This window comes from Amblyomma maculatum, chromosome 1, assembly GCF_055883805.1.
Source record: "Amblyomma maculatum isolate TAMU_Amacu chromosome 1, ASM5588380v1, whole genome shotgun sequence".
In the NCBI taxonomy this organism is placed as follows: Eukaryota; Metazoa; Arthropoda; class Arachnida; order Ixodida; family Ixodidae; genus Amblyomma; species Amblyomma maculatum.
In genome coordinates this window covers 351653947-351681345 of record NC_139344.1, presented here as the reverse complement: position 1 = coordinate 351681345, position 27399 = coordinate 351653947, and the positions used below count along the sequence as shown (strand labels likewise).

Below are 27399 nucleotides of genomic sequence, written 5' to 3'. Positions count from 1 at the left end.
AATGGCATTGGCGGCAGCCAACGCTTTTCTTTCTGTGCTGAAGGTCACGATGTGGAAAGATGGCGTTTCAGAGATGCTTGGATGAACGAAGCACATAAAGATAGAAACAGTTAACTGTGTGCGGTAAATTCGCCGCACGCATGTAACGCCGCTCACGAAATTTCTCGTCAGCCTGCAAGTTTCTGCAGCTGCAGTTGTTAACCACGGGTTAGCTTGAGAAGGCACTGAATCGACGACGGAGAACAAACACAGCTCTGTGCACATTGGCCAATTTATGCTGAAAATTGTTTGCTCGTACAAAGTGTGAAGTAACAAGTGTAATGAAAGCAGTATATAAATAGATACGTAGATAAATAAACGATAGGTGCGCGAAGTGTTCTGGATGATGGCTTCTGTATAACGTCCCGCATAAGTACTGCGGCACGGTACTAAGGAAGGACGCGCCCTCTGGTGTATCTGGCGAAAACGAGGAGCGTGACACTGCGGAAGGCCTCAGTCCACAGGGGGCTTCCTTGGACAGGACGTAGCGTGGGCCCGATCAATTGCCCAAGCTTGCGACCGTCATTTCAGAGAGGTCTCCGCTGCGCCAGAAAATGGAAGATTTCAGAAAACAGGCGGGTAAAAGCGAGATTTCTCAACATCAGCATGTCTCTGGGTTCAGTGCTGTGTAAGACATTAAAAGGCGCACACATGCCGTTTTTTTATTGAAGTCTTTAGGACAATGTGAAGGTTACAGCGGGATACAACTGAAGGACAAAGTTGCATGCAAATGCCCCTAGGAGGCCCTCTTGTCAACGTCTTCGACTGATGGGCATGGGTATATATGTTATTGGCAGGCGAGATTCAATATCACGAAGTCACCTAATTAGGCTATCAAGCACTGAGCTGAGGCGGGCTCCGGATTTATTTAGACCACCTGGCAGTCTAACGTTCACTGGCATCGTGCAGCACGCGGATGCCTTTTGCACCCGTCTGCATGCCGTTAGTCATGACATCGCGGTTTATAGGTTATTCTCTGGCTAACAACCCTGCATATTTCCACCCTATGTGATGTCAGGTTTACATGTTCGCGGAATTTGTCTCTCACTTATCGAAACTTTCTCTAATCATCGAAAAAAAATTTAAAATCACACTTCACGCTTTATTCACTCCGATTACTCATATTATTCCAGTGTGCCTGCCTTAAAATCAGGAGATTCTTAGGTAATCTTGAGTCGTGACGTAAAGTGTTTCGATTATATCTTTTCCATAAGTTTTATCATTAATCCTTACGAGAATCGATCATGTCACCAGCCCCATCGCCTTTCCAACCAAATTGATCCCCAGAAGACCATCGACCCAACCCCCGTTAGAAAATCAGCTCATTTCCGATTATTTTTTGTCGAATTATCTAGAGACTCGAATGATCTTCCAGCAGAAGCTATACACCTTATCAACCCCATAAAAAAATATTTAAGCCATCATTTTGTAATTGTCACGTCTAACCCCATGTAATGCCCCACACTTGGGGCCTTTGAGGCTAAAAAAACAAATAAATTGGGGCATCAAGACAATCGGCCGACTCGCTGAAGCCTTCCTTTGAGGGCCATTTGTCCCTTCATAAATTTCATCCGACTAATGTGCGACCTAAAATAACCTTACACAACACAATTTATAAAGATACATTTTTACTTCCTCGACATAAATATAGTTTTGTACATTCTGGACATCATTTTATGACTTAGCTTCGGCTTAGATACTTTTTTTAGGGGGCATACATTAACTACCGTTACGCCCGCGAGACTTCATGTGAATGCCTTGAGTCGCCGGTTTCTAATGCATACATTAGTGTCAGCGTAGTTCCTGTCTAAATGTCATAATCTGCAACAACCAATCATAAGGATGAAAAATAGTGAAGCGGTGAAGAATCAAACGGGGAAATTTTAGAGGCCAGGACCACTAATATATTGCATTCTTTTTTTTCTACCTGCTTGCAATAGCGGGTTGTAGTCAATGTGACACCACTTCATCTAATCGGGAAAAGGAGGTTAACATATAAAAGAAAACAAAATGAAGGAAGAAGTGGAATTAACTGAGAAATAAATTATTGCATTATTTTGACATTTCATAACAGAGCTCTCCGTGTGAATTAGTCAATCTAGATGGCACACATGTTGGAACTCGCTAAAGCACCTGTGATGTCAAGTTTATTATTTCTGACGCTGTTGATAAAATTCAAAGGACGAAAATTCTCTGTCCGGTCAAGCAGCAGGCCAGATATGAGGTCAGATATATGAGGTCAGATGAGGTCAGACATATATGAGGTCAGATGATCAGCAGAAATCTATGCCGGCACTTAGATGGTTAGCTGAGAGGCGACCTGCTTAACGTATCTATTATCTTGCTTAGTGATAACTTCCATCGCAGTCTTAGATGATATAGTTTATCCAGCCACATTACAGCGCTGGCACAGCGGGTACTTACCGCTGATGGGCCGCAAGGCCCTGGAACTTTGTCTCCGGTAGGACGAGTAGAAGCCAGCCGCACGTAAGACTCATCACACCCAACACGAACAGAGGTCCGTACTCCCCACCAGCTTCGAGGGCCTGCGGCATCCCAGACGAGCGCACATGTTCGCAAGTATGCATGAAATGTCTCCCACACTGTGAGAGATGCTTCCTCTTAGGAAATATTTCGCGATATGTAAAATAAACCAAGAGAAGGCGAAATTGAACTATAAAGTGAACGATAGACTATAACATTCAAACTATACAGAGACCACATTCGCAATATTGAGGACCATAAAAAGAAATGCTGCTGCTGCTTTCACCGTCAGATATTGAAAATATACTCTATGCGCCGACAACGAATATGCGCGCGATTGTATGGACTCGTTCTTAAGCCCATAGCCGTGTCCTTCGGCACCGTTGTCTGAACGCACCTGTTTCCGCATGAAAGGTGCGGCGAGGGCGCCCAGCTGTCCCGCCAGGTGTCCGTAGCTGATGCTGGGAGCCCGTAGCGGCATCGGGTACTGCTCGAGGGTGAGAAGGGGAAGCTGCGCGGAGGATACGGTGATCGACGATAGGCCCACCAGGGACAACACCGTCATCAAGTCCGGGTGGTCTGCGCAGAGATTTACCTGTTACTTTTTCCCATATAATATACCACATCGGACACAGAGAACTGCGTCATATGGTGCAGGAGACTCGGTTAAGGAAAGGAACCACCCAGCTAGCACACAAGAACGAATTTTTTGTTACTTCTGCACTTTTATTTGTTTTATTTATTCATTTCTGCATACTGCGGCCTCAATGAGGCTAGTGTCAGGACAAAAGTTGTTTGTAATAGTCGAAAATGGCTTTTTTTCATTGTTTTCCGAGACGACTTTTCAAAAGACGTCTTGTCTGCTCGTATAACTATTAGGTAACCGTTAATTAAAGGCAGATAACAGGTGCCTTTATACATTGGAGCTACTTGCAGATTTCTTCATTTTTTAAAAACTTCGCAGGCACACAGGTTAACTGCTGACATGTGTGCACCTTGTAGTGCTGTCCAAGACTCCATCCCAATTCATGAAGAGCGGCGTTTACTTCCCTGCGCAGTGACAGCGCAAATAACTATAGGCGGGCTTCACGACTGTTGCACTAAAACAAGCCATTCTGCTCGGTTTTGAAATGAGCGGTACGTGTTGCACTTGATGGCCACTTGACCATGTTTGATGTTTTTCTACACACACATACACACACATGCACTTGATCCCGTAAAGTCTATTTGTGACGGTTTGGTGGTAGCTGGTAAACTCTATCGCTTGTCACGCTAGAATTTCCGGTAGGAGTAACAAAAAAATAGGGGCCTTAAATTCTGTTTTGGTGGTAGAAGATAGTTGCACAATTATATTTCCTTGTTGGAACACTGTTTCTGCAATATTGGTGTTAAATTCACAAGTTCAATTTAACAAGGTAATAAAATTACAATGTAACAAAACCGTGAATAATATATGTGGCATGTAGACAAGCGAAATGACGAGATTTAGTGCTGACTTTATGATGCATTTATTTTTGCACAGTAGACTTTGCTGCGGCAAGAACGATTGAAAGTGCAATAACGTCCTCAAACACTTTTCTATTAATTCGTACTCAGAATATCAATGCCAATGCTGCACACATAGGCAATATGAAATGCTCTTGCTTCATATTGCCACAAACCGTCTTGCCCTATATTCAGGATCCCTTAATGTGTGTTAATTTGCGAAGCCGCGATTACGAAGCCGCGGAACATTGAGAAACTTCACTAATTGTTTTGAAATAGAGCACATTGAACAGTTTAATTATATTAAGGAGTATATTTCAGGTTTGCCAACCGTTCCACTTCTCTGGAAAGGTAGGTTGCTAAAACCTGAGCTGATTTGTACTTTCCCTAGCTCATGTATATACATAAAAATTGATTACTTGACAAATCGAAAATATCCCGAAAATTTACAGACGCTTTCCGCGAAATAACCAAGCTCCGAGAACCGAAATGGTGGAATCGGAACAGGAAGAAATTGTGGAAGACGAGGTTGCGTTATGGTCATTCTATAAGAGCTGACGCTTGCGAATATCAAACGAAGCCGCAATAAACTATTAGCACGTAAAGGTGCGGACATAAGTAAACGGAGCAGGGTGTTATCTTCTAATTGCTCTCTTGCCTGCTCCATACCACATAACAAAACATTATCTTTCTACTAGAAAGCCCATTTCGCTATCATACATCTACCGGTTTCAACTATAGGCAATAGAGAAAGAGTTTGAAGCTCGTAGCTTGCTCCGTTTACTTTTGTTCGCCCCTGTACATGGTCGTCCATTTCTAGTCCCTGTTTTCACACAGTCACTGTTTTCAAAGCCCCATTTCGTCCGACCCGGCAGCGCAATAAAGGTAAGTAGCGAACCGTATGAAGCTCCACCTCAAGATCCCTTTGGGCGTGTATCGCTTTACTTCAATACGCACTGACACTGGTCGCAATGTTGCTTTGAAAGCCGTGACCGTATTATAGCTAGAAGTTGACGAACCTGTACATACTTATCAGCTGTCACTGAGCGTATAGCGCATTAATGAACTCTGCGAAATCATTGAAAGTTTTTCGACTCACCCGCCAGAAAGCTGACCATGATGGCCATGACTCCGGTCGCCGCCAGTGCCAGGGCCACTGAGCTGCGGCGGCCCAAGGTCTCGACAAGCAAGTAGGCCAGCACTAGCGTCGGCGGACCCAATGCGCCACGCACGTCGAAATTGAATAGGGTGTTGGTCACCTTGATGTAGGAAATCACCACCGAGTAGTAAACGAAGCCATTCGTGAACCTGCGGGTGGACACGAGAGCGTTAGAGGTCCCATTCTTTTGGTGTTGTAACCTTTGTGAGTGAAATATCTCCAGCCGCTTCTGGCAGTGGGTAGATGGCAGGTAGTAGAAGACAGGTGAGGGGAGGCACAGAATGCTCGGACGGCTTCCGGTGCGGACCTTCATTCACGTATGTACATGCTCCTTCCTACTCGCTTGATAACTAACCTCTTTATCTTTATTTTTATAATATCCTGCAGACTAAATAGCCTTCCGTAGGAAGCTACATTGTATACAATCAAGGCCGATTTGCAGCTCAAAGGAGCTGCCGCAGATCGTAGTACCGGCCTGCTCTACCATATTATGTGGCCTCGTGACGTCACACAACCCGGTGACCTATCAGTGCCCGGCAATACCACCGGCCAACTATTGAGGCATGATAGTTATTTTCGCGCTCGGATCGCCAACGCCAAGGCGATGACGCATCACAACACCACACAACATCGAAGCCGAATTTTTCGGAGGACAGAAGCGCAGTTGAGCCTCCTCAAAGCCAGTGGCACTTTTTGTACTTTTTCCTACTTTCTGTCGTTTTGTATTGAACACTTCTTAGTACCCGCTACATATCTGATAAGTTCAACAAGTTTAATCAATAACTTCCTTGACAGTCCACTTTAAGATCAGTTTGAAATTGTTTTATTGCCACATCATTGATCACTGTTCGCCAAGCTTCATACAAAATTTTCCAACACTATCAGCTTGCCTGCTTGAAAATTGTCTTCTGAGACTCCGTTGATCGAGCACCAAGCATGAATGTTTCTCTTCTACATGCATGCATGAATAGCTCTTACCAGGTGACGAGTAGAATCACCGTGGTCCAGCGCCATGTTGCCCAGAGAAGCCAGTACAATGGCCGTGACATGATTTTATTGTCCCCGTGGTCCTGAAAGCAAAACGAAAATTCGATATAAGAATTGGTCTTACTTCCCAAAAAAGACTAAAACGTTAGGGCATACATACGAAAGTAAGTCAATCTTTTTCTGCATTTTTTGTTCTCCAAGTTACTTACTCAAAGGTATACGTGTATTCCCACATACTCTGCTCACTCTTTCGGTGTGCGCTAGAAGCAATATGAGAGCGAACACGGGTGCGCATGGCATCCACGCTGCCACCGTCAGGTCAGAATAAGCGGTAAAGGCGCGTGAAAAGTAAGCTTGGTCAGCTGCCTTTACGAGCATGCCCCTGCTGCCACCCATTCTCTTCTGTTGGTGGCGGAGCTTTGCGAAATGCAGGCCACGCGCTCCCGTGTTCTTTGTTATATTGCTTCTAGGTGTACTTGATTTGAAAAGTAATGTTTTCTGTTCGTCGTGAACCCCATTTGGCATCCTATCCGCCGGTCTATAGATTCGATATGATCGACGGCTATGCAAAGCATATATTTGTGCGGCTCAAACAGATGAGCCGCACTCTCATCGTATAAGCTGTTTCGCGAGGTCACAACTATATGGCCTGCACAACTAAGCGAAACTGGGTCCGGTATAGCAGCTCAGTCGCACTCCATCACTCCCTCCCCATCGCGGATAGTGTGATGGAGTCTGTAACTGACAAATGACCAACCATGACATCTTGTAATGCTTTAATCACTTAAAAAAACAATCGCAGCGAATTCGCAGCGGTCACGCTCGAACCCGGGTATTCGGGTTAGGTAACTCAGCGTCTGAAGCCATTGCGGCGGATGCTTGCGATCGGTATAAGTTAAGGATAAGGATCCGCAAATTGACGGGGCGGCTCCAGATGGCGCCGCAAGTACTGCTAAATCTGTGGCCTCCGTGATCAAGTGGGCGTTCCACTGAAGGTGATCGAAGAGGCCGCGGTATTAAAACCTACGCCATTTGACGCGCCGGGTTCCAGATGGCGCCATATGTATAGCTGAAACTGCAGCGCACCACGCCCATAGCAAAGAAAGTTTGTATCAGAAGTATCGCGCAAAAAAAAAAAAAGCAATTTAACCGAGTTAAAACAAGAAAGACGAAAACAAAAAGCCTGCTCTTTCGTACTATAATCGGTTTAACAACTACAACCTCTGTTAATTTTATTTCAAGGACTCCCAAAAGAAAAATCCGATCGCAGCTCGTTGCTCCTCCTTGGTGCGAAAAACTACCGAGTGGGCATGTCTACGAGAAAATAGCTGCCCGACAAATTTCGTGATTGCGACAAATTGCGCATGCGTAAGAGCAGGTGTACGAACTACATGCACACTTGTTCAGACCACATTATGGGCGCCGTCCGCGCAAGCATGCGTTGCAGGCGAAATGTTGCAAAATGGAAGAGAGCAGTGCAAAACTGGCCTCCGGACCAATCGAAAGCTACCTTCCTTGAACGCATACATGCCTGCAGGTTTAGGTGTATTGAAAACGGGAAACTATGTAAAAAATGATGTTTACGTTGTACACGATGTCTGTCGGTGAGTACATTGCAGAACGAGAAATTCCGAAAACTTTTTATTGACCTCACACCTAAATTGAGGACAAGAGACTCACAGTAGAAAAAAAAAAAGTTACAGAAAAATTTTCGTTAGCGCAGCAGAATGTCTTCTGTGCGGTTTTTGACAGTGAACTTTTTGTGACTACAGAAATGTCTGTAACGCAAGTTCTACAAAAAAAAATTCAGAACAATGAAAATATCACACATTTGGTCAGATGTTTTTGCCTGGTAGCCGGCCAGACAAGGTGGTAATCCTGGATTCCGAGGCGTGTATTGCGTGTCGCACGAAGTCCTGGGCAAGTTTTAATAAATGATTTACCATCGCCTATGCAGTGGAAGTAGAGCAGAGGAGGTGTGTCAGAGGATGAGCCCGCGATGTCTAGGAGGCTTTGAGGGTTGTTTTTCACTGCGGAATTTTCACACAGCGGTTACATGACCTTTGATGTTGCTGCTACATGTTTTTATCACCACAGCGCGACATGCTCGCCTTCTATGCCAATTTCAGTGTCATGCGAGGTGCTCGTACAAGGCCTCCATTTACCTTCGCTTAACAAATGTTCCTAGTGGCGAAGAGGCAGCGTGCCTTGCGCACGACCGAAGGTCAGATGTTCGTGTTCAACCCTTCACTGTCGACCGTTTCACTCTAAGTGAAATCGTTTCCCTAGTTTCGAAGACACTTTAGAAATAGTGATGTTTGGCTGACGTTAGGGCTTGGTACTTAAGTCGAAACACTAGAAAAACCAGCAGAAACTTGTGAGAGCTCTGGCGCAATGGCTACATCATGACGTCTCTGACCACACCTTCGTGATTACGTGCCACTTGAGACGTCATCACCTCTTAGCCAATCAGGAATTTTGTTTGATGTGACGAAATATCATTCTACCGCATCCAAAGCTAAAATAGTGTATTGGGCGTACAAAGAAGTCTGGAACAGTCCCTATTCCCCAGATATTTCAAAAACACGCTAAGCGGAAAGGATTTCGCATCTGTTCATGATCACACAACGAGTCCTGCTAAAGATTGCAGGAGTTAGGAGCTTTCCAGAAAACAATAAATGATTTCCTAAACTAAGACTCTCCGCGAAACAAATGCAACGTCATATTGATCAGTCTTGACCGGTCACGAATTTATCCTTAAAATTATCGGTTTCAGAAACACCAAGGCCTTTCACGCGCACCTCTGGTAGAGCAGCGGCGAAAAGCTGTACGCAAGCATAGAATTTGATTGCCTATATACAAGTCCGCAACGGTGTCGGCAAACCTGTTTTCCAACAGAGTGGTCACAGACAGCGTGGTTACGGCTATCACAGCCTTAAAAATCTTATGCTTACTCTGCGCCACTGGAATTACTGTTATTTGTATCTGTAAACACCTTTAGCACTCAAAGAAATGCGCATTAGAAGCGATGGCCTCGATAAAAAGGTCGCAAGTTGCATGGTCCATGTAAAGCTTTCTCGCCCGAAGCCAATTTCAGCGTTTTGACAAACAATTTCGACGGAGGTACGGATTTAGATTAACACAGTGAACGTAAAAATTCACAAGGTGTTACTGGTGCGGCTTATCCATTGTCAGGTTCTTGGAAACTACTGCGCTAGATAGAAGTGGGGAATAATATTTACATCTTCCCGACGTACGACGTGTTCTGGTGTGGACCACCTTAACTCCTCATACCATGGTCACAGCAATCGTTGCTCTAAAAGCCTACAAGGAACTGCCCTTTTAACTCCGAGCGTCTACTTTGTGTGACACGGTAGATCCTTTTCTCTTTACGTTTCACTTCACTTGATACCTCTTCCTTAGTGCAGAGAGGCCAACCGGAGCAACGTTCGCGTGAAATTTACAGCATTCAATCACCCCCTCAACATCTCTCTCTCTCTCTCGCTCTCTCTCTCTGAATCGCTCCTTGATTTTCTAAAAATATCATTAGTCGGTGTCTTCTTTCTCTTAGAATTGTGTGAATGTTTGGGCTTGTTTAGTATTTCCTGAAACCTCTGTCGTTTCCTTTCAAATGCAGCAGGTTTATTAGATTCTTTCTTTCTTTCTAAAACAGCGCAAAAGAACAGGGACGAGAGAACGAAACGTACAACACGAGCCTGTTCTTTTGCGCTGTTTTAGAAAGTATACATATCACCTCGTCCAGGCTTCTATTTGGCAGGTTTATTAGGTTCAGCCAATGAAAGTTTACTTGTTCAAGGTGATTTCTATTGGCTCCTGCTGCTGACTCCTGGCTAGTCTACAACACTGCAGATCGGCAAGCGATTCTAAAAACGTCAGGGTGCGTTACTGAGCTGAAACTGGTTTCCGCTTTCCTCACCAGGCTCTCGAGCCTGTTTCGTGTCCTGGTCCAAACGTTCAGTGCCTTCATGGGATCGAGGCCGTTCTTGCGCGCAGCAGTCAGCAAGATCCTCTGAGCCCGATTGTACTCCCGTGCATGCACCAACCAGCGAGGTGACTCGGTTGTGAAGCTGCGGAAAGATTGTGGCATTAAGGCTCGTTTCACTGATTAAGACGGCAACGAAATACAGACGTGTATCAAAGCGAAAAAGCAACAAAACTGTTGCTGTAGAGTAAGTTTTGTTTTGAGTGGGTTTGCTGACGGGGGCCAAGGGACGTTCGAGGCTACCGTGATGCGGTACAGGCTTTTGTGATTACGCTCCTATCGCATCTTGTGCGGCAAGAATCCAATGGGGTAGCTGGTGGATATGTAACCAAATGTCAGCGGGATGTCCTTCAGCGAGTATTTACGCGGGAGAAAAGTAACAGCGAAGTAGGCTCCGCCATTTTTCTCCCCTAACATACCTGTACGTTCCCTTATAGTGGCGTCAGGGCCTCCGTTACGATGTTCGTATTCAACAGTTGGGAATGAGGCAAAAAGGTAGACGTTCTGTAGTACGCACCACATCAATGACACCACCAGTGCGAAGGTTGTACTGCCTCCCTTTTCGCGCTGCGTGGCTGTCTTAACGTCCCTGGTGCTGTTTTCTATTTGGCTATTTCACAAACAGTTTGGTGGATAGCGATACCCTTGCTTTTTTCCAATGCACTGTTCAAAACATACGATACAGTTACAAATGCCAATTGCGTCATGCGTCCCGCACTATTTCACAAACAATTTGGTGGACAGCGATACCCTTGCTTTTTTCCAATGCACTGTTCAAAACATACGATATATTTACAAATGCCAATTGCGTCATGCGTCCCGCACTTTGTGTGTTGCCAGTGGAAAATATCTTCTTTGTTAGTATTTGTAATCTATTCCCCAGTTTCGGTGGACGCTCATGAGAACATATCATAACGGAAATTGCATGTGTTTCAGTAGCTGCTATTCTATTCGAAACTCTCCTACATATTAAACCTGCAATGCTAGCGAGCGATGTTGTCAGCTTACTGTCTCGTGGCTAGTCTCCAATTGGTGTGCTTCGTATAGTTGAGGAGGCAGAAAACACGATTTTAGCATCGTTAAAGTTCGACTTCCCTCACTGAAACCTGGCAGAATTGCACATGAACCGCACGCGGAGAGCGGCTCAGTACTTGTATCTGTAGTCAGTACTGAACCGTTAAATCTTTACATTTGAAGTTAGTGCAAAAGCTACCTGGTTATGCGTAATCAAATATGAGTGCGCTAACTTTGGGACACGACAAACACCTCCAATGAACACCTTCTTCACATGGGCATCCATAACTCCCTAGCTGAGCTCACGGAAGCCCACCTCTCAGCCCAGTTGGAGCGATTATCATCTACCCTCACCGGCCGGAACATCCTTGCTCGCATCCATCTCTCACCTCCCGGTCACTGCTCTACACAACATACACTTCCCGCTGCGATACACCGCGTTCTTAAGGTGCATCCCCTGCCAAAGAATATGCACCCAGAGCACCATGTTGCTCGCCGCAAGGCACGCGCAGAAGCTCTTCACAAACACAATGGCTTCCAGCCAGAGACCGTTTACGTAGACGCTGCCTCATACCCCTCCTGCCCTGCGTTCGCCCTCAGCGCTGTTTCCAACTCTTTGCAACTGGTCGCGGCCGGTACAACTTTTGCCTCCACTTCCCTGGAGGCGGAGGAGGCGCCATAGCTACTACCCGAGCCACAACCATCTTTAGCGATTCTAAATCCGCCGTACGGAACTTCGCTCGCGGTCGGATCTCTACCCCAGCCTTCCAGTTCCTCGCCTCCCTCCTCTCACCCGAACACCCTATTCAATTAATATGGCTCGCTCACACGGGTCACCCAGGCAACGAAGCAGCTCACTCTTTTGCTCGAGGGTATACGTCAGCCGAGCAGGGACTGCCACTGCCTGGGGAGATGCTCGTGAGCGCATGGTATCCTATCACGAAATCTCTCGCCATTACCGTGATCAAGGAACCATCTACCCTCCTCCTCATAAATCTATGACTAAGCTACAACAGGTGACGTGGCGCCAGCTTCAGTCCCGTACATTCCCATCCCCTGCTTTCTTATCTTTGATCCATCCAGGACTGTTCTCGCCGCAGTGCACCCTGTGTGGGGCATCTAAAGCTGATTTTGAGCACATTATGATCAAATGCTCGGAATTCCACCCTCCAGCCACTTGGCAACTCTCCGACCTCGAGCAATGGGAGGCTGCGGTGTCCAGTTCTGACCCGGCCGTTCAAAAGCGGCTGACGGACTGGGATTTGGGTGTCGCTGGGAAGCACCAGCTTCCGGCCGCAACACGCAGCCAAGAGCCGACCCGTCATTAGCATGTAATCACTTAAGGCTCCCAAGTATGAAGTTTTTAGCCACCACCACAAGAGACTGGAAAAGCTTAGAAATGACATATGACTACACAGCTTGTAACCACAAGTAGATCAGAATGATTTTGCTTATACGCGTGCGGCAGCATATTAGCCAATGTGCATCAGCAGGTCATTTCTTCCTATGCGACTGTTAGTGAACCTCTAACAACCCCCCTCCCCTACACACACTCTATGCTGATTTCACCTCCACAGAGCGGAGTTTCTCGCTGGACTGGCTGGGCTGTCAACCTTGAGTCACTTCAATACAGCGCCACAGGAATTCTCAATGCGGGATTTATGCACGCATCCGTTAATTGGTAGCGCTTAGATTATTCAGTGAATAGGCTCGGCATTGACTCACTTACCCAAACTGGAGGATCAGCAGAGCCACGGGCACCATGGCAGTGAACGTGGTGACCCTCCAGCTGGCCTTCATCCGGTACAACCAGCCTAGCGCAAAGCTGCCCCCGCTGTAGCCCAGCTGCATAGCCATGCAGTAAACGGCTAGGTCGCGAGCGGTCACCATCTCGGACACTGCGAGCGCGGAGAATGCACAATATCACCAGGCAGTCTGAGTTGGCGAAACGTCAGCCAACGGATCACTGGAACGCAAGAAGGCCACTTAGCATCATAGTTACACGACCGGAAAAATTAGTCAGGGTATAATTTTTTTCACTTCACCCATCGGAGAAACAAAACAAGAAACAGGAAGTGTTTTCATGATTGCGCTTTAAAATAAACGCCTGAAATAAGTTATCACGTGCTAGTAAACAATATGTTCTTTCATACGAAAAAGTACTTAGAACCTTTAAGCCCTCAGCATAACAAAAACTGCACCACGTTGTACGCATTACTTAAAGTCCCTAATTCTTCTGTGCACTATTATTTCCTAATTCTGTATCACAAGAATTACGTCTGAGTCCTGGGGTCCCTGTATATGGTATGATATGTTGACATGAAGAAGGACGTTTGTGGACATAAGAAAACTATTTAAGCACATATTAACTCAATGCGTGTGCATATTTGCTGTCGCTTATTATCGGCTTTGCCCGAAATCATATATACCATAGACGGAAATATATAGACGGCGAAGAGAAGAAAGAGGGAAGGAGAAGGAAGGTACTCTTTGCGGGATTTAGGAGGAAAAAGTTCATTCCCTTTTAGGTGTCCGATCGTTGCTCGGATGAGAGAGGGGTGCGTGAGCTCTGCCATATCCTCTCGCGCACAAACACTATTGAGTACACCCATACACAGCAAATGGGTGAAAGAAGCAGACGAATTACCTGGTATGGCGAAAAAATTGAAATTGATTCTGCGAGTCAAATTGCCGAAACCACTATTCGAAGCTTTAAAGTAACTTTAAGCCCTGTCGTATACTAAAACTCTCGACAGCGCAACCGCCTCACATATCCGGATGTATACATTTTTTTTGCTTCCTTTGCAGGTTTCACGCCCCAGCACACAGCCACAAGCTCGAAGCGAAAAAAAAATTATTCAGGTTCTGGAGCTCAGATTACTATATCGTAAACGTTCAAACCAAAACAGGGGGCATAAATCACACTTCGGGTGCCCGGCTGACATGGTATGTACATTTTGCCAAGGTGCGCAAGCAAGGCGTATAATGCAATGCCCTTTTAACTTCGCAAAGCGAAATCAATATTTTTCTAGTGTTTCGAATGAGGGATGACGCACACATTCTTATAATGACAAAAAAGACCCCTCCAAGTGAACAGAAAACCGCGGTGTAACAACGCTGGGCCGTGGTCACCACAAAAAGTGAGCCACTGCATTTTCAGCCTTCCAGGCAGCAGTGGCACGGTTTCACTCACCGAGGACGTACGAGACGAGGGCGGCGGGCGTGACGCACAGGGCGACGGAGAAGCGCAGAGCGATGTAGGCGCCTGGCGACGACACGGTGGGCAGCACCACACCCACCCCGGTCAATGTAAGCAGAATTACCAGCAGTGAGGAGCGACGGCCAAACCTGCATGCGGACAAACACTACTGTTAAGCACTGTCGATCGGTAAAAGAATACTGTTGCCCTGGCTGCGTACTGGTGAAAGCATACTTGGGCCAGCCATTGGTCAACACGTACGCGGCCACCTTGTGGTCGGTGCGAGCGCGACACCACCCATCGCCAGAAGGTAAGAGCAGCCCAGGCATCCATGGCTTTGCGTGCTAACACCTTTGGTCATAGCCGGAAACAAAGAGGGTCATATAAGTGCAGCCAATGAAGAGTGTTATTGCAATTCTCAACAAGGAATTAAAACCAGACATTCCTGCTCAACCAGGGTGTGTAAACTCCCCAGGCCACCGTATGAACTCGCCCTCAGTTGTATCAAGAAAAAAGCGGGGGGGGGGGGGGGGGGGGGAATCTGAGGTGCTACCATGATCACACTGAGTAAACTAAACGGGGAGGAAAAAAGCTACACCATATGTGCCACCACCTGCATCTCATATCACAAGTTGTTTGCGGCGCTGTTGAATCTTCAGCTCTCTTGTCCAGTGAAGGCAGCAAAGACAGACAATACAGACAATACAATACAATACAATATTCCAAGAAGTCCTCGCTGAGGTAACAGTTAAATGAACTTTAGATGTTAATATAAGTAAAGGATAAAGGGGGCGGAGAAAACGGGGTAAAAGAGGAAGCGATTAGACTGCAATCATCACCGACTACAGCCAAGGGGCGACAGGGCCACAGCGTGCTTATGTTGGTTGTATCGTTCTTTTTTGTCATCTAGTGTTCGTCCTCTGCTCAATTCTTTACATACGCATTTCTCAGCAGAGGTTATCTTCTCCGGTTGAGAAAATCACCGCCTCCTCCATGTAGTTGAGCGGTAGGCTGAGGTCGGAACTTTTTTGACCGAATGTGATGTTAGTATTGGATTCGTGTTGTTAATGTGAGTTGGATGCTGTTTACAATTTTTTCCTCTAGAATTGTTTGCACCGCCTGCCTCTCGAATAGATTGTTTACTTCGAGGGTAAAGACTAGATTATTCATAGAATTCTTCGATTATTTCTTAGGCCATGTTTGCGAGTATTTGTAATGTTTCCTGTCATTTTATGATTTCTTACTCCAGATTTATTATGCTACTGCTAAGTTCCTTAATTTGCCCCTGAATGATTTTGTCTTATACACTCTGAAAGAGAATGGTCGATATCTATTCTACCTATAGCGCAACTGCACTATAGATTGATACGTATGCCAGATCTGTGGAGATAAAAAGGGAGCCGAGAAATGAAGTGGTATCAGTTTAACGTGTGTGGCCACTAAAATGCGTGAGTGTGTTCTCGGTTGTTCTGCGACAATTAGTTCCATTTATATGACATTTGTTTTCAGTTTTTTATTGAGTTGCTTAGTTACTGAAGGTGTAGTGCTTCTCCCTCATCCGCTGCTGTTATAGTTAATTCACTGGTTGCTTCATTTGCGAGCACGTAGTTCATCAGGTACTTGAGCGTAGTTGAATTATTTTAATGCTCAGCTATTAGCTGCTCGGCCATAGCTGGCGCGGTTTCGACACAGGCATCTGCGTATATAACTAGTGCACAAGCACAAGAAGCTCCAAGGAGTGGCCCTATCATAATTGGCACCAGCAAAACTTAGGGCTCAAGGTTTTGCTTGGCCTCCCGTATACCCCGCCATGGTAATTCGAAACACACACGTCTCGTAAAGTCTGGTAAAAGACATTGTTAGGATCCTAGAGGGAACCTTCAAGTTATAGCGATATCGTATTCTACCCTTAAGCCAGAAAGTGCACTCTCTGACTCTACTCACGCCAATTATTCTCTAAAATTGTTGGCTTCATAATAACGCGAAACCAAAACACGTAAGATGCTGTAGCTAAATTTCGCATTCACCAGTATAGTAATCGTCAATTTTGTTATTTCCAAACAATTATTGCAATAATGATTTGAAAAATAAAACGAAACTCGAGAGCTTCATTCCCTGTTTAAATTAGCAAAAAAGTCTCCACGAACACAGTAGTGCGGAAGCCTGGTGGGAAGTGGTGGACCTGTATTCGCTAGCATGGCATCCGCGCAGTCGGCTGGAGTCACCTATATACTTTCAGGAGCTGCGCACTGCACATTTTTTCTTCCCAGTATTGGAGCCACCTACCTCAGGATGACGAGTGGGAAAGAACGCATTCGGCAAAGCACGGTCTTTCTAATTGCACCAAACCGTCGTAGGTTCCGAAGTACTGCACTCCGCTTGTGAGAAGTACAATGTTGGAAAGAGCATTGCCTCCCCCTCCTCTGCCCTCCTTTTATTGTGTATTGTCTCAGGAGATGGGAGTGTGGAATCTCGGTAGTATGCGTTAAAGAGTTGCGCTGCTCGTAGGTCCTAATATATTCCATTCTACAGTGGAAAACAGATCAAATTCGAGTCTGGCTCTAAATGTGTATATATGTTCCAATCCTTAAAGCCGTCCTTGATAATAAGCCTATAGTTATAGACATATGAGGGTCGGCCCTCTCACCTGTCACAGAGTGGGGCTGCCACGATGATGCCTACAATAGAACCAACGGTGTAGGCGGAAGTCGCAGCCTCCCGGAACCAGCTCCGATGGCACACCAACTCCCACTGCACGCAGAGTAAGCAACCAACGTGCGCTGAGGCCAATCGATGAATCTATACCAGGAAGCACAAACCATGAGCCAAATTTGAGGTTGTGTTGGCAAGTCCGGCCCTATATAAGACTAATATATTGAGAACAAACTAGAATATGGGCTGGTGATTGTGGTGCTTGGAGAGAGGGCTGATAAACTGTGGGGAATGGGACACGCACACTAAACGACGGAACCGACGATGACACGAAATATAAGAGCTAAGTTAATAAAGCCAGCCCTGTAAGCAAAAAAAAAAAGCACTAAGTAGTAATGCACAAAATGACCCCTCTGTTTATGTTGGTAAAGAGAAGAATGTGAAGTGGATTCAAGTCTGCTGCCGCCTGTGTGTCCTTTTTTTTTTTAACGCGAGAGGTTTATTACTCTCATGCCTATAAAAATTATACGGCAACGTTTGTGTCCGAGACCGTGCGGCGTCGGCTGCGTTTACTGTTTGATGCCCTGCAGCCTTTAAAAATCGCGAGCATATGCCTCTTGAAGGTGGTACAGGGGGCAAGGTCTGCACTGATTTTTTGATAGGTTGTGTGACGTCATGAGACCAAGCGAAATGGTTGAGTTGGAATCAGCTTTGTCGGGTCAGCTTTGTGGGCGAGAAATAGGCGTAGTTTTGGCGGGGGGGGGGGGGGGGGGTGGCAGCTGGCACAACCCGGCACAGACAGGTCTTACGCTCGTTCGACGTTACACGACTGCGTCACATGGCCGATACGGCAGAAGCTAACATGAACGTTTAATGAGATGAGGTGGGGGGGGGGGGGGGGGGAAGCAGTCGAACCCTCCATGGCCCTTGCATCTGATTCAGACATTGCTGGACTTTAGCGCGGCTTTCTTAAACGAGGCTTTATATCTATGTCGGGTAGTGGTCCACATAATTTGGTAGCTTACCACTCTGTGCTAAATAGTAGCTCTTAAATCATGCTGAGAGAGCTTAATATTACTAGTTAAGCGAGTGGCAAAAGGTATGTCCACGAACGAGGACCTGCAAGGTGAGGGGCAGACGGAGAACGTCAACACTGTGACGTCATACAGTTGAAGGTAAGCTCAAGTCTCCCTCCTAATTTATTTTTCCTGCCGTATGTAGGCCATCTCGAAACAACTTTAAGGGTTCAGTGACTGACTGAAGTATTTAGATGCCATTCAATAAATCTGTCACTGAGCACAAAAAGCATGGCGGTTTAGGATCCCCACCTCGGTGACAATAGAGATGCTCCTGTCTGCCACGTCGAACTCGAAGGAGACACAGGTGGTATTGCCATCGGGTTCCAGGCACTGGTTTTCGTAGAGGGTCTCATTGATGCCGTTGCACCAGAACACGTAGTGCTTCTCGACCACCTCGGGGAGAAAGCTGTGCAGCTCCTGCGACGTGTTCGACGCTTAAACTGAACCTCAGCGCCAACAGAAAACTCACCGTGAGTATTACGGAGTTATTACCAATCGTAACCAGGCTAGTGTAGCCGTTAGGAATACCGTAAAGTTCCACAGGTTTTGAAAGGTGATGACAAGGTTCGTTCTCATCTTTCAGAGATACAGATTTTGAGATGAATGAGAAGCAAGCCATGCAGCCTGGCTGCTTTTAGAAAACGCACCACATTGACAAGGTAAGCTAACTGATGAGCCGGTCTATTAAGATTAGGCTCGATAGTTCGACTGCTCACGAGGGTCTTTTCATAAAAGCACGTTTTAGGCAGTAATGTTCGAAATAGGGCCGGGCCCACACATTTATAGACCACTCGAGCGGAGCGCTCTATTAGGATTTGTTGCTGTGTATCAGGTGCGATGCAGCTTTCAAAGACATGACAGATAAATACGCTTCATAGGAATTGGCATGCGCGATAACGCCAGATTTTGATGCCCTGTGGAATGACGTAAGTGTACAAGCCGAACAGACACGTTTTAATGAGTCGTCTGCACCGTGATGAGCCGTTCCAGCACTCTGGACAGGTACTTGGGCTACATACAATACATGACCAGTAAAAAGAAGAGATAAAGCTATGAAATGCATCTCTTATAGGAGCTATACAACGATTCCCATTCGGTTTCCTCCGCGATATCTTTGTTTAGTTAGATCGCTGAGAAAAGGACTTCCGGACTGGACACCTTAAGCTGCCTATACACCACACAGTGACAGCCGTTGTCACAGTAAACAAGAGCATGTTTTTTGAAGCTATCAGAATTCGCTGATGGTGTGCTAGGGATCTTATAAGCATTCTACCTGCCCTTCACGCGAATGCTGTCGTCGATGTATCCTCTCATTTCTTGATTTTAATTGAGAAAGCGAAAGCTCAGAGACGCATGCTCATTTGCACGCTGTCTCAAACAAGGCGATGTCAAATATTGCCCATGCAGCCAAGGACATGCGATGTAAACTGCACCCTTCTTGTTAAAAAGCATCCAGGAATGCATGATACGCCTTTTTCCTAGTATAGCGGCCTTCCCTAAAGTGGAAACAAGGTTCACTTTACCTTAAAGGGATACTGAACAAAAATGAGAACGGTTGATTGCTGCTAAACCGAATGTGGAGCAAAAGCATTAGCTGCGGATGACCTCCTCGGCCTCCTGTGAAAGCTCTGACAAAACCGGATATCAGGTCAATATAGCTGCTTCCCTTATGCCAACCTAGCCATCCCCATCGCGAGCGATCGCACTCGCTCATTTTCCCGTTCCTCCATGGCACTCACGAAGCTCGCAAATGGACGTGTTTTAGGCGCCCGTTCTTGCGTTTCGCGTCGTTGTCATCGTCGGCCTCAGCGTCGGCCTCGTGACCAGCTCCGCTCCCCTTTCAGCCCCCCCCCCCCCCGCTCAGCCACCCTCTTCCTCCGTGGCAGCGACCGCGATAGTTATCTGATTGCTGCGCGTGCTCCCGCTACCCCTTAGCCACTGCGTATACCCCCCCCAACCTTCATCCTGCGTGGCGGCGCCATAAGCCGGAAGCCGCGGCGCGACATGTAGGCTCCCTAGTTCTCCGGTTGCCGAGGCGCCGGATCGCTATCAGCGGATCACAGTGCGCACATCCCAAGCCGAAACGCAGAGCCACGTTGTCTTCACTCGCTAGCGGCGTCAGCGGCATTAGTCAGCTGCTGCAATCTCTTCGCCGCGCAACTTTCTTATGGGCCCACGCGCTGCCTCCCGCACCCTCCCACAATCTCCCGATAACTTAATTGCTCTCTTCATTTCTCCGACCACAAAGCTACCTTCATGATAGTCAAGAACTGTTAGTGGAGGGTTTCTTGAATGAATATGTGGGAAAAATTAAAAAACGTCTGTTATTGTACATACATGTCTCGTGCGAAATGTTTGCCTCAACCTGTCGAAAAGGTGAAACAGCTGATGAGCTGCGCTCAAATTTTGCATTAGGAAGTAACGTAATCGTCGGCAAATTTTTTTTTTCTTTTTATAAAGTGCTTCGTGCCCTAAAACTGCTGTTCGTGTTTCTACGGGACAGCGGACTCAGCGCGCAGCTTTACACCACGCTGCACACAACTCACCCTTCCCTCTAAGCGCGTGAAAAATTTCCCGCAACACGCGCCGTCCGTACGCGTCCTCGTCGACCTCACTCGTCTACAGTATTTCATTCTCCGCAGCAGAGGTGGTGTCCAATCTGAACGAGCCGCAAAGCACCCTGGGTAATTCCGACTTCCTGATATTTCTGCGAGACGCGCGTCTGCTGCGCTGCGCTTGAAACTGGGCATCGACAAGCTTACACTCGACTCAGCACGTGTCTTGAAGCGCGATGAATTCGTAGAAGAGGTCAAAATGATCTGCTCGCATGTTATGAACCCATTTAACGCTTCGTACTTGAAGAAAACGGGTAAAAAATTGTTGCAAAGGCAACTATTACTGTTCGCGCTGAAGTTTAGCATGCATCATTCATTCGGCCAAAGTTCGTGTTTCGTTGATGTTATCACGCATTCGCTACATATATTTCTAAAATGTTCTAGAGTAAGCACTGCGCTAGCAGAAGCCGGATAATTACACTGCCGGCAACCGTAATATAGCGATACGTAGGAAGGACTGTCGCGCAAGTTGTAGCTGCGACGGCTAAGAGCTGAAAGCATGCAAATACCATGCGGATTTTGTGCACTTTTTTTGCAGCCCTTATAAAGCTTTATCGGTTTATGCTGCACTGTCCGAGAGAGTCAGAGCAGCTAGGGTTTCTTGTCTTGCTGTGTACTGCAGCTGCCTGCAAGCACAGCTGGTACACCATATTTTATTTGTTCAGCTAAAATTGCGACATGCGATTATAACAGTGTGTCGTGCTATTCCTCCAGAAGATCTAGATTTACTTGCCAGTGCTTCGAAACCTTAAAAACGGGCACAATGCTAATTTAGGATACATGCTCTCAACTTATTTTGTTTACATATGCGCTATTTTTTGTTTTTCTGAAAAAAATCTCTGAAGCATTTGATTTTTACTTGAGTTGTATTGCGAAGTTGCTACTGCATGATGCATGAGTTCCATTTTTAGCACTGCTATATATTCAATCTGCATCCATATCATACCCCAACATCTATGTAGCCAAGACTATACGGCCGAAGACCTTTCAGTTCAGTTCAGTTCAGTTCAGTTCAGGCGTTCAGTCGTGTCCGACTCTTCGTGACCCTATGGACCATGTCACGCCACGCTTTCCGGTCTCTCACTATCTTCTTAACATCACATAGCTTCATCTGCAATGCCTCGAGAATGCCATCTAACCATCGCGTTCGCTGCCTACCCCTTCTCCGGCGACCCTCAACCTTTCGCAACATCAAATCTTTCTCCAGCGACTCCTCTCTTCTCATCAGATGACCAAAGTGGCTGAGCTTTAACTTTAGAATTTGACCCTCCAATGAGCAGTCAGGGTTTATGGTCGACAATATCGACTGATTTGATCTTCTGGCAGTCCAAGGAACTCTTAAGAGTCTTCGCCAGCACCACAATTCAAACGCGTCAATTCTTCGGCGGTCAGCCTTTTTCACAGTCCAACTCTCGCATCCGTACATCACAACTGGAAAGACCATAGCACGGGTTATACGAATCTTGGTTGGCAGACTAATGTCTCTGCTCTTTACTAGGCGGTCAAGGCTAACCATTGCTCTCTTTCCCAGAAGCAGGCGTCTCCTAATTTCATGGCTGCAGTCTCCTTCAGAGGTAATCTTGGCGCCCAAGAACAGAAAATCTGTCACAGCTTCCACTTCTTGTCCATTGATACTCCAGGACTTGATAGGGCAAGACGCCATGATCTTCGTCTTTTTAATGTTCAGTTTAAGCCCAAACTTCTCACTCTCTTCTTGTACGCGCATCAGAAGTCTCTTGAGTTCCACTTCACTTTCTGCTATTAACGTGGTATCATCCGCATATCTAAGGTTGTCGATACGTTTTCCAGCAATCTTCACTCCAGCTGAAGACTCGTCCAGACCGGCCTTCCTCATGATGCACTCTGCATATAGGTTAAATAGGCAGGGCGACAGTATGCAGCCTTGCCTCACCCCTTTCTCAATCGGAAACCAATCAGTAAGACCATGCCCAGTTCTGACTGTGGCCTCTTGCCCTTCATAAAGGTTCCTGAGGAGACAGATGAGGTGAATTGGAACTCCCATCTCTTGGAGAGCTTGCCACAATCTGCTGTGATCTACGCAGTCAAACGCTTTCGCATAATCAATAAAGCAGAAGTAAATGGATTTCTGGAACTCTCTTGCTTTTTCCATGATCTAGCGAAGGTTGGCACTTTGGTCTCTAGTTCCTCTGCCCTTGCGAAACCCAGCTTGCACGTCCGGAAGCTCCCGATCCACATACTGCTGCAGCCTACCTTGCAGGATTTTTAACATCACCTTGCTAGCATGCGAAATAAGCGCGATCGTGCGGTAGTTGGAACAATCTTTGGCACTGCCTTTTTTTGGAATGGGGATGTAAACCGACATCCTCCAATCCTGTGGCCACTGCAGGGTTGTCCAAATCTTCTGACATAATGTATGCAGAATGTTAACAGCGTCATGGTTGAGGTTTTGAAGCAACTCAGCTAGAATGCCATCAATTCCGCTAGCTTTGTTCTTAGCAATTCTGGCTAAGGCCCATTCAACTTCACTCTTCAGGATGCCCGGCTCGAGATCAGTAATCACAACCGTCCTATGTTGGGTTTGCACATCCGGGTCCTTCTTGTACAGTTCTTCTGTGTATTCCTGCCACCTCTTCTTTATCTCTGAGGCTTCAGTGAGGTCCTTGCCTCGTTTGTCCTTTATCACGCCCAGCTTAGCACAGAAGCTTCCTTTCATATCTTTGATTGTCTTATACAGAGCTCTTGTGTTCTTTAATTGGCTGTTGTCCTCAACTGCTTGACACTGTATGTTCAGGAAGGCATTCTTATCTCTCCTTGCTATTTTCTGAAAATCCGCATTGAGAACCTTGTATCTTTCTCTTTCCCCCATACCTTTTGCCATCCTCCTTTCCTCAGCTATTTGCAAAGCCTCATCAGATAACCAGTTTGCTTTTTTGCATTTCTTTTGCTTTGGAACTACCTTAGTAGCAACTTCTTGTATTATGTCACGAACATCAGTCCACATCTCTTCGGGCTCTTTGTCTTCTAGATCTAATTCTTGAAATCGATTCCTCACTTCCACAGCATATTCTAATGGAATCTGATCCAGATCATACCTGAAAGGCCTTCTAGTTTTCTGCGTTTTCCTCAATCGAAGCTTAATTTTGGCAACAAGAAGCTGATGATCCGTGCCACAATCGGCCCCAGGCCTTGTTTTTACTGCTTGTATAGCGCTTCTCCATCTCTGCCGGCAAATAATATAATCGATCTGATTCCTGTACAGACCGTCCGGTGAAATCCATGTGTACAGGCGCCTCTTGTGCTGTTGAAAATGAGTATTCGCTATGGTCAGGTTGTTTTCTTGACAGAACTCTACTAGCCTCTGCCCAGCTTCATTTGGCTCACCAAGACCGAACTTGCCTGTAATTCCGGATATTTCTTCACTCCCGACCTTAGCATTCCAGTCTCCTATGAGAAAAACGACGTCTGATGATGGGGTGCGGTCTAAAAGGCGTTGTAGGTCCGCATAAAATCTCTCAACGTCAGCTTCTTCAGCAGCAGCGGTCGGTGCATAGACTTGGATAACTGTTATGTTGAAATGGTGACCTTGGATCCGAAGTGAAATCATTCGGTCGTTTTTGGGGTTGTACCCTAGCACTGCTTTGCCCATTCTTCTGTTTACTATGAGAGCGACCCCATTCCTTCTCTTGGATTCGTGCCCACAATAAAAGACATAATGGTCGCCGGAGTTAAATTCTCCCATTCCGGTCCACTTGAGCTCGCTGATACCCAAGATATCAATGTTCAATCTGTCCATTTCTCGCTTGACGATATCCAGTTTACCTTGCGTCATAGATCTTACGAAGACCTTTACTAATGCTTATTGAGGGGCTGGGTCAGCTAGTAATGTAGCTATTCTGACGGTCAGAGAGACACATCCACTTGCCGAGGCTGCAGTGCATGAGAGAAAACCCCCCTCATGAACAAAATTAACCAAGCATAGTGTGTGGGACATTTTACACCATCCGCATACAACTTTGGAAGCTTTCCATGTTTGAAATTCCCATGCTTGATTGCCCAATACTGATTGCTGCATTTAGCGTTCAAAAAAGGGAAGTACTAAAACAAAAGCTTTGTTTTAATGGCATCTCTTGAAACCTCCAAAAACTTCAGAATGCGAAACCATCATTTCTTCTAATCAAAGCTCGGAAGAGCCTGTAACTATTTTGCTCTCGTGTGCTTGGGGTCTAGTTGGACAGAAAAACTAGATTGTGTACATTCAGATGTTTTCAGTAGGAACATAGGCTGTTACTGCATACATACTGAAATGTGGGAATGTATAACTTCTGCACTATATCCAACGGATTCAAGGTAAAGGAGTCAAGTACGAAAAGCCAGGCATAAAGTGAACTGTCTTGTGTTTCTTCATAATGAAAACATCAATTGAAAGCAAAGTATCAACGCTTAGCAGAGCTTCGCTACGGGCACCAGAGAATCAGCCAGGCACAAGAAAATAGTCAAAGATAGAAGTGACTATGGTCTTTATTATACAACCATGAAAGGGCAAAGATTCTTGGAAATAGGAAACCGTTCTCGTACTGTAATTACACCTCATATTAATTTCACCAGCAGAACTTTTGCAGCACATTTTTTACAGCATGTGATTAATGACCTCCAAGCAAGGCGGAGAGTGAGGAATAATATATTGTGGCAAAATGCCTAGAGTACAGGCTGTATAAATGAGCTTCAATAGACCTGTGGGCGACTAATAGCAAGCTGTAAGAAAATGCACAGAGAACAGAAATCTTGCCTCGGCAAGATTCATACTTCTTACCCTTAGAGACATAAAAGATGCTAGCTAGGCCAGCCTCTGCCTACCTTGCAGAATTTTGCAATTCTTGAGATAGCCAACGGCCACCAGTGCCTTGTTTTCTAGCTGAAACCCACGCAGTGATTGAAAATAATGCAAGCTTCATGCATGCAGCACCTTGAATTGGATCACAAGTAGCTTTAGACATTTACTTAATTTTCGCATGCATGTTGAGCAGCACCTAGGCCATTATAAAACTGCTTTGCTGAGCAGCAAAATTTGGTTTTATACCATGTATCTCAGCTATCTGTTTTCGTACGTGCCATACAATGAAAGATGAAAAATAGCTGGACAACATATTAGTGCTGTCCTGAAGTGAATATTTTAATGACTCTGACTCAGAGTATAGAAAAATGCTGGTAATTTTTATCCCCGCAACAATCTCTAACTGTATCTCTACACAGGACAAGAATAAACACCACAACACCATGTAGCAGGTCTTCACAAGCAGGAAACTATACATCTTGCTCGTATTTCTCTGCAATTTTGTGCGTGCTCACGCTATTGCCTGGCTAGTGAAATCATGTTTCGTTGTCTGGAGTTAAATAAGCAAATCATTGCTTACACAACAATGTATAAATCTTAAAACCGCTAACGGTGACATGCTGGCCTAGTCAGGTAACGAGACCAACCGTCGACAGCTGATTGGTAAGCACTGGCCGTGGCTCTAGAAACTTGGATTTCGCGGAAATGGCCGGGGAGAAAATTATTCAGCACTTATAATATCATATCACGCTTCACTGACGGAGGCCAAAAAACACGATTTGCGAACCTTTTGAAGACGCGGAACGACCGCTCGCTGCTACCGTCATCATGCGAAAACAGCTGTAAAGCATAGCCAAAGTCACCCGAGAGAGAACTTGGTGCTCCTGAACGAGAGCAAACAAACTACTTCACAAAATTCCCTATCTTTTACAGCGCTATCCAACACTTGCCATTGACAAAACACTCAAAATAAAGCCTCGTGTTCCACGTGCAACTCGCTGTCGACGGTCAGCCAGCGGATCGAAACGGCCGACTGTTTCCGCCGTTCACAACTCGACAGCACAACTCGACCCGCTCAAAACTAACCCGAATTATGTGTCTGTAATGGTGTAATTGGGCCTTTGTGGTGCTTTCTCAATATTCATACATATTTGTTTAGTATATCTTTAAGAGATATAGACGCCGAGGGCTGGCATCGATACGTCACTATAAGACTGGGACGCGAACAAAGCATGCAGAGATACTTTTGGTAAAGACGGCACATGAAGTTTCTCCGCGGCAGCTACTATGACTGTGCCGCCTTCTTCGTGCCTGTGATGGCGCTCAGGCTTCGGTTACCTGGGTGAACAGGGCGAGCACGCCGAACAGCAGGCAAGCGTTCTGGTAGGGTCCCACGCCCAAGGCACGCAAGTAGACATCCTCGGCTTCGTCTACCTGGGACATCAGGGGTGCGCACTCGACCACGGCCTTTACCCGGCTCGGCGAACGCAGCTTTTGCGAAGCATTCTGACAGAGCTTCGCGATCTTCTCAGGAGAGATTAGGCGACCAGCCTTTTTGTTCTCGGCGCCCGGGCTATCGCTGGCCGCCGCCATACCTCCTCGTAGCGAGACGCGAAGTCGAAGGCGCGAAAGGCTCGCTGGCTTAAGCAGGAGTGCTGTATGGAGCGAAACGAGAAACATTTACCCGCCAAGGCGACAGTAATCGCCCAACACGCCGCTGAAAACGCCCAAGACATCTGCACGAATTCCGATCGCAGGAGGAGTGCGGATATGTTCTTTGTTTTTTTTAACTTCACCATGCAAAATATATTAAAACCGGAGTAAAAAAACATGTTTAGCCATCAAGTTACGAAACCTACATAGGGGGGCG

The 27399-nt window shown here is 46.1% G+C and overlaps 1 protein-coding gene across 1 annotated transcript; it reads right to left on the bottom strand.

Moving 5' to 3' along the window:
• Positions 1–538: 538 nt before the first annotated feature.
• On the bottom strand, positions 539–27122 carry LOC146207768 (solute carrier family 22 member 13-like). Its single transcript, XM_084577578.1, has 11 exons — positions 26868–27122; positions 18351–18518; positions 17018–17121; positions 14365–14519; positions 12901–13069; positions 10092–10242; positions 6146–6237; positions 5108–5316; positions 2921–3102; positions 2464–2585; positions 539–581 (listed from the first exon to the last, which is right to left on the bottom strand). The coding sequence occupies exons 1-11, from the start codon at positions 27120–27122 to the stop codon at positions 539–541; spliced, it is 1650 nt and encodes a 549-aa protein (XP_084433704.1).
• Positions 27123–27399: the final 277 nt, after the last annotated feature.

What these genes read in the sequence shown, in the direction of transcription:
- LOC146207768 (XM_084577578.1), bottom strand. Translation starts at nt 27,122, where the DNA reads ATGGCGGCGGCCAGCGATAGCCCGGGCGCCGAGAACAAAAAGGCTGGT. An exon ending in GCAGCCCCACTCTGTGACAG is followed by an intron (nt 14,520 to 17,017) that starts GTGAGAGGGCCG and finishes GTCCGCATGCAG; the next exon opens with GTTTGGCCGTCGCTCCTCAC. An exon ending in GGCCTTGCGGCCCATCAGCG is followed by an intron (nt 582 to 2,463) that starts GTAAGTACCCGC and finishes TTTCTGGCGCAG; the next exon opens with CGGAGACCTCTCTGAAATGA.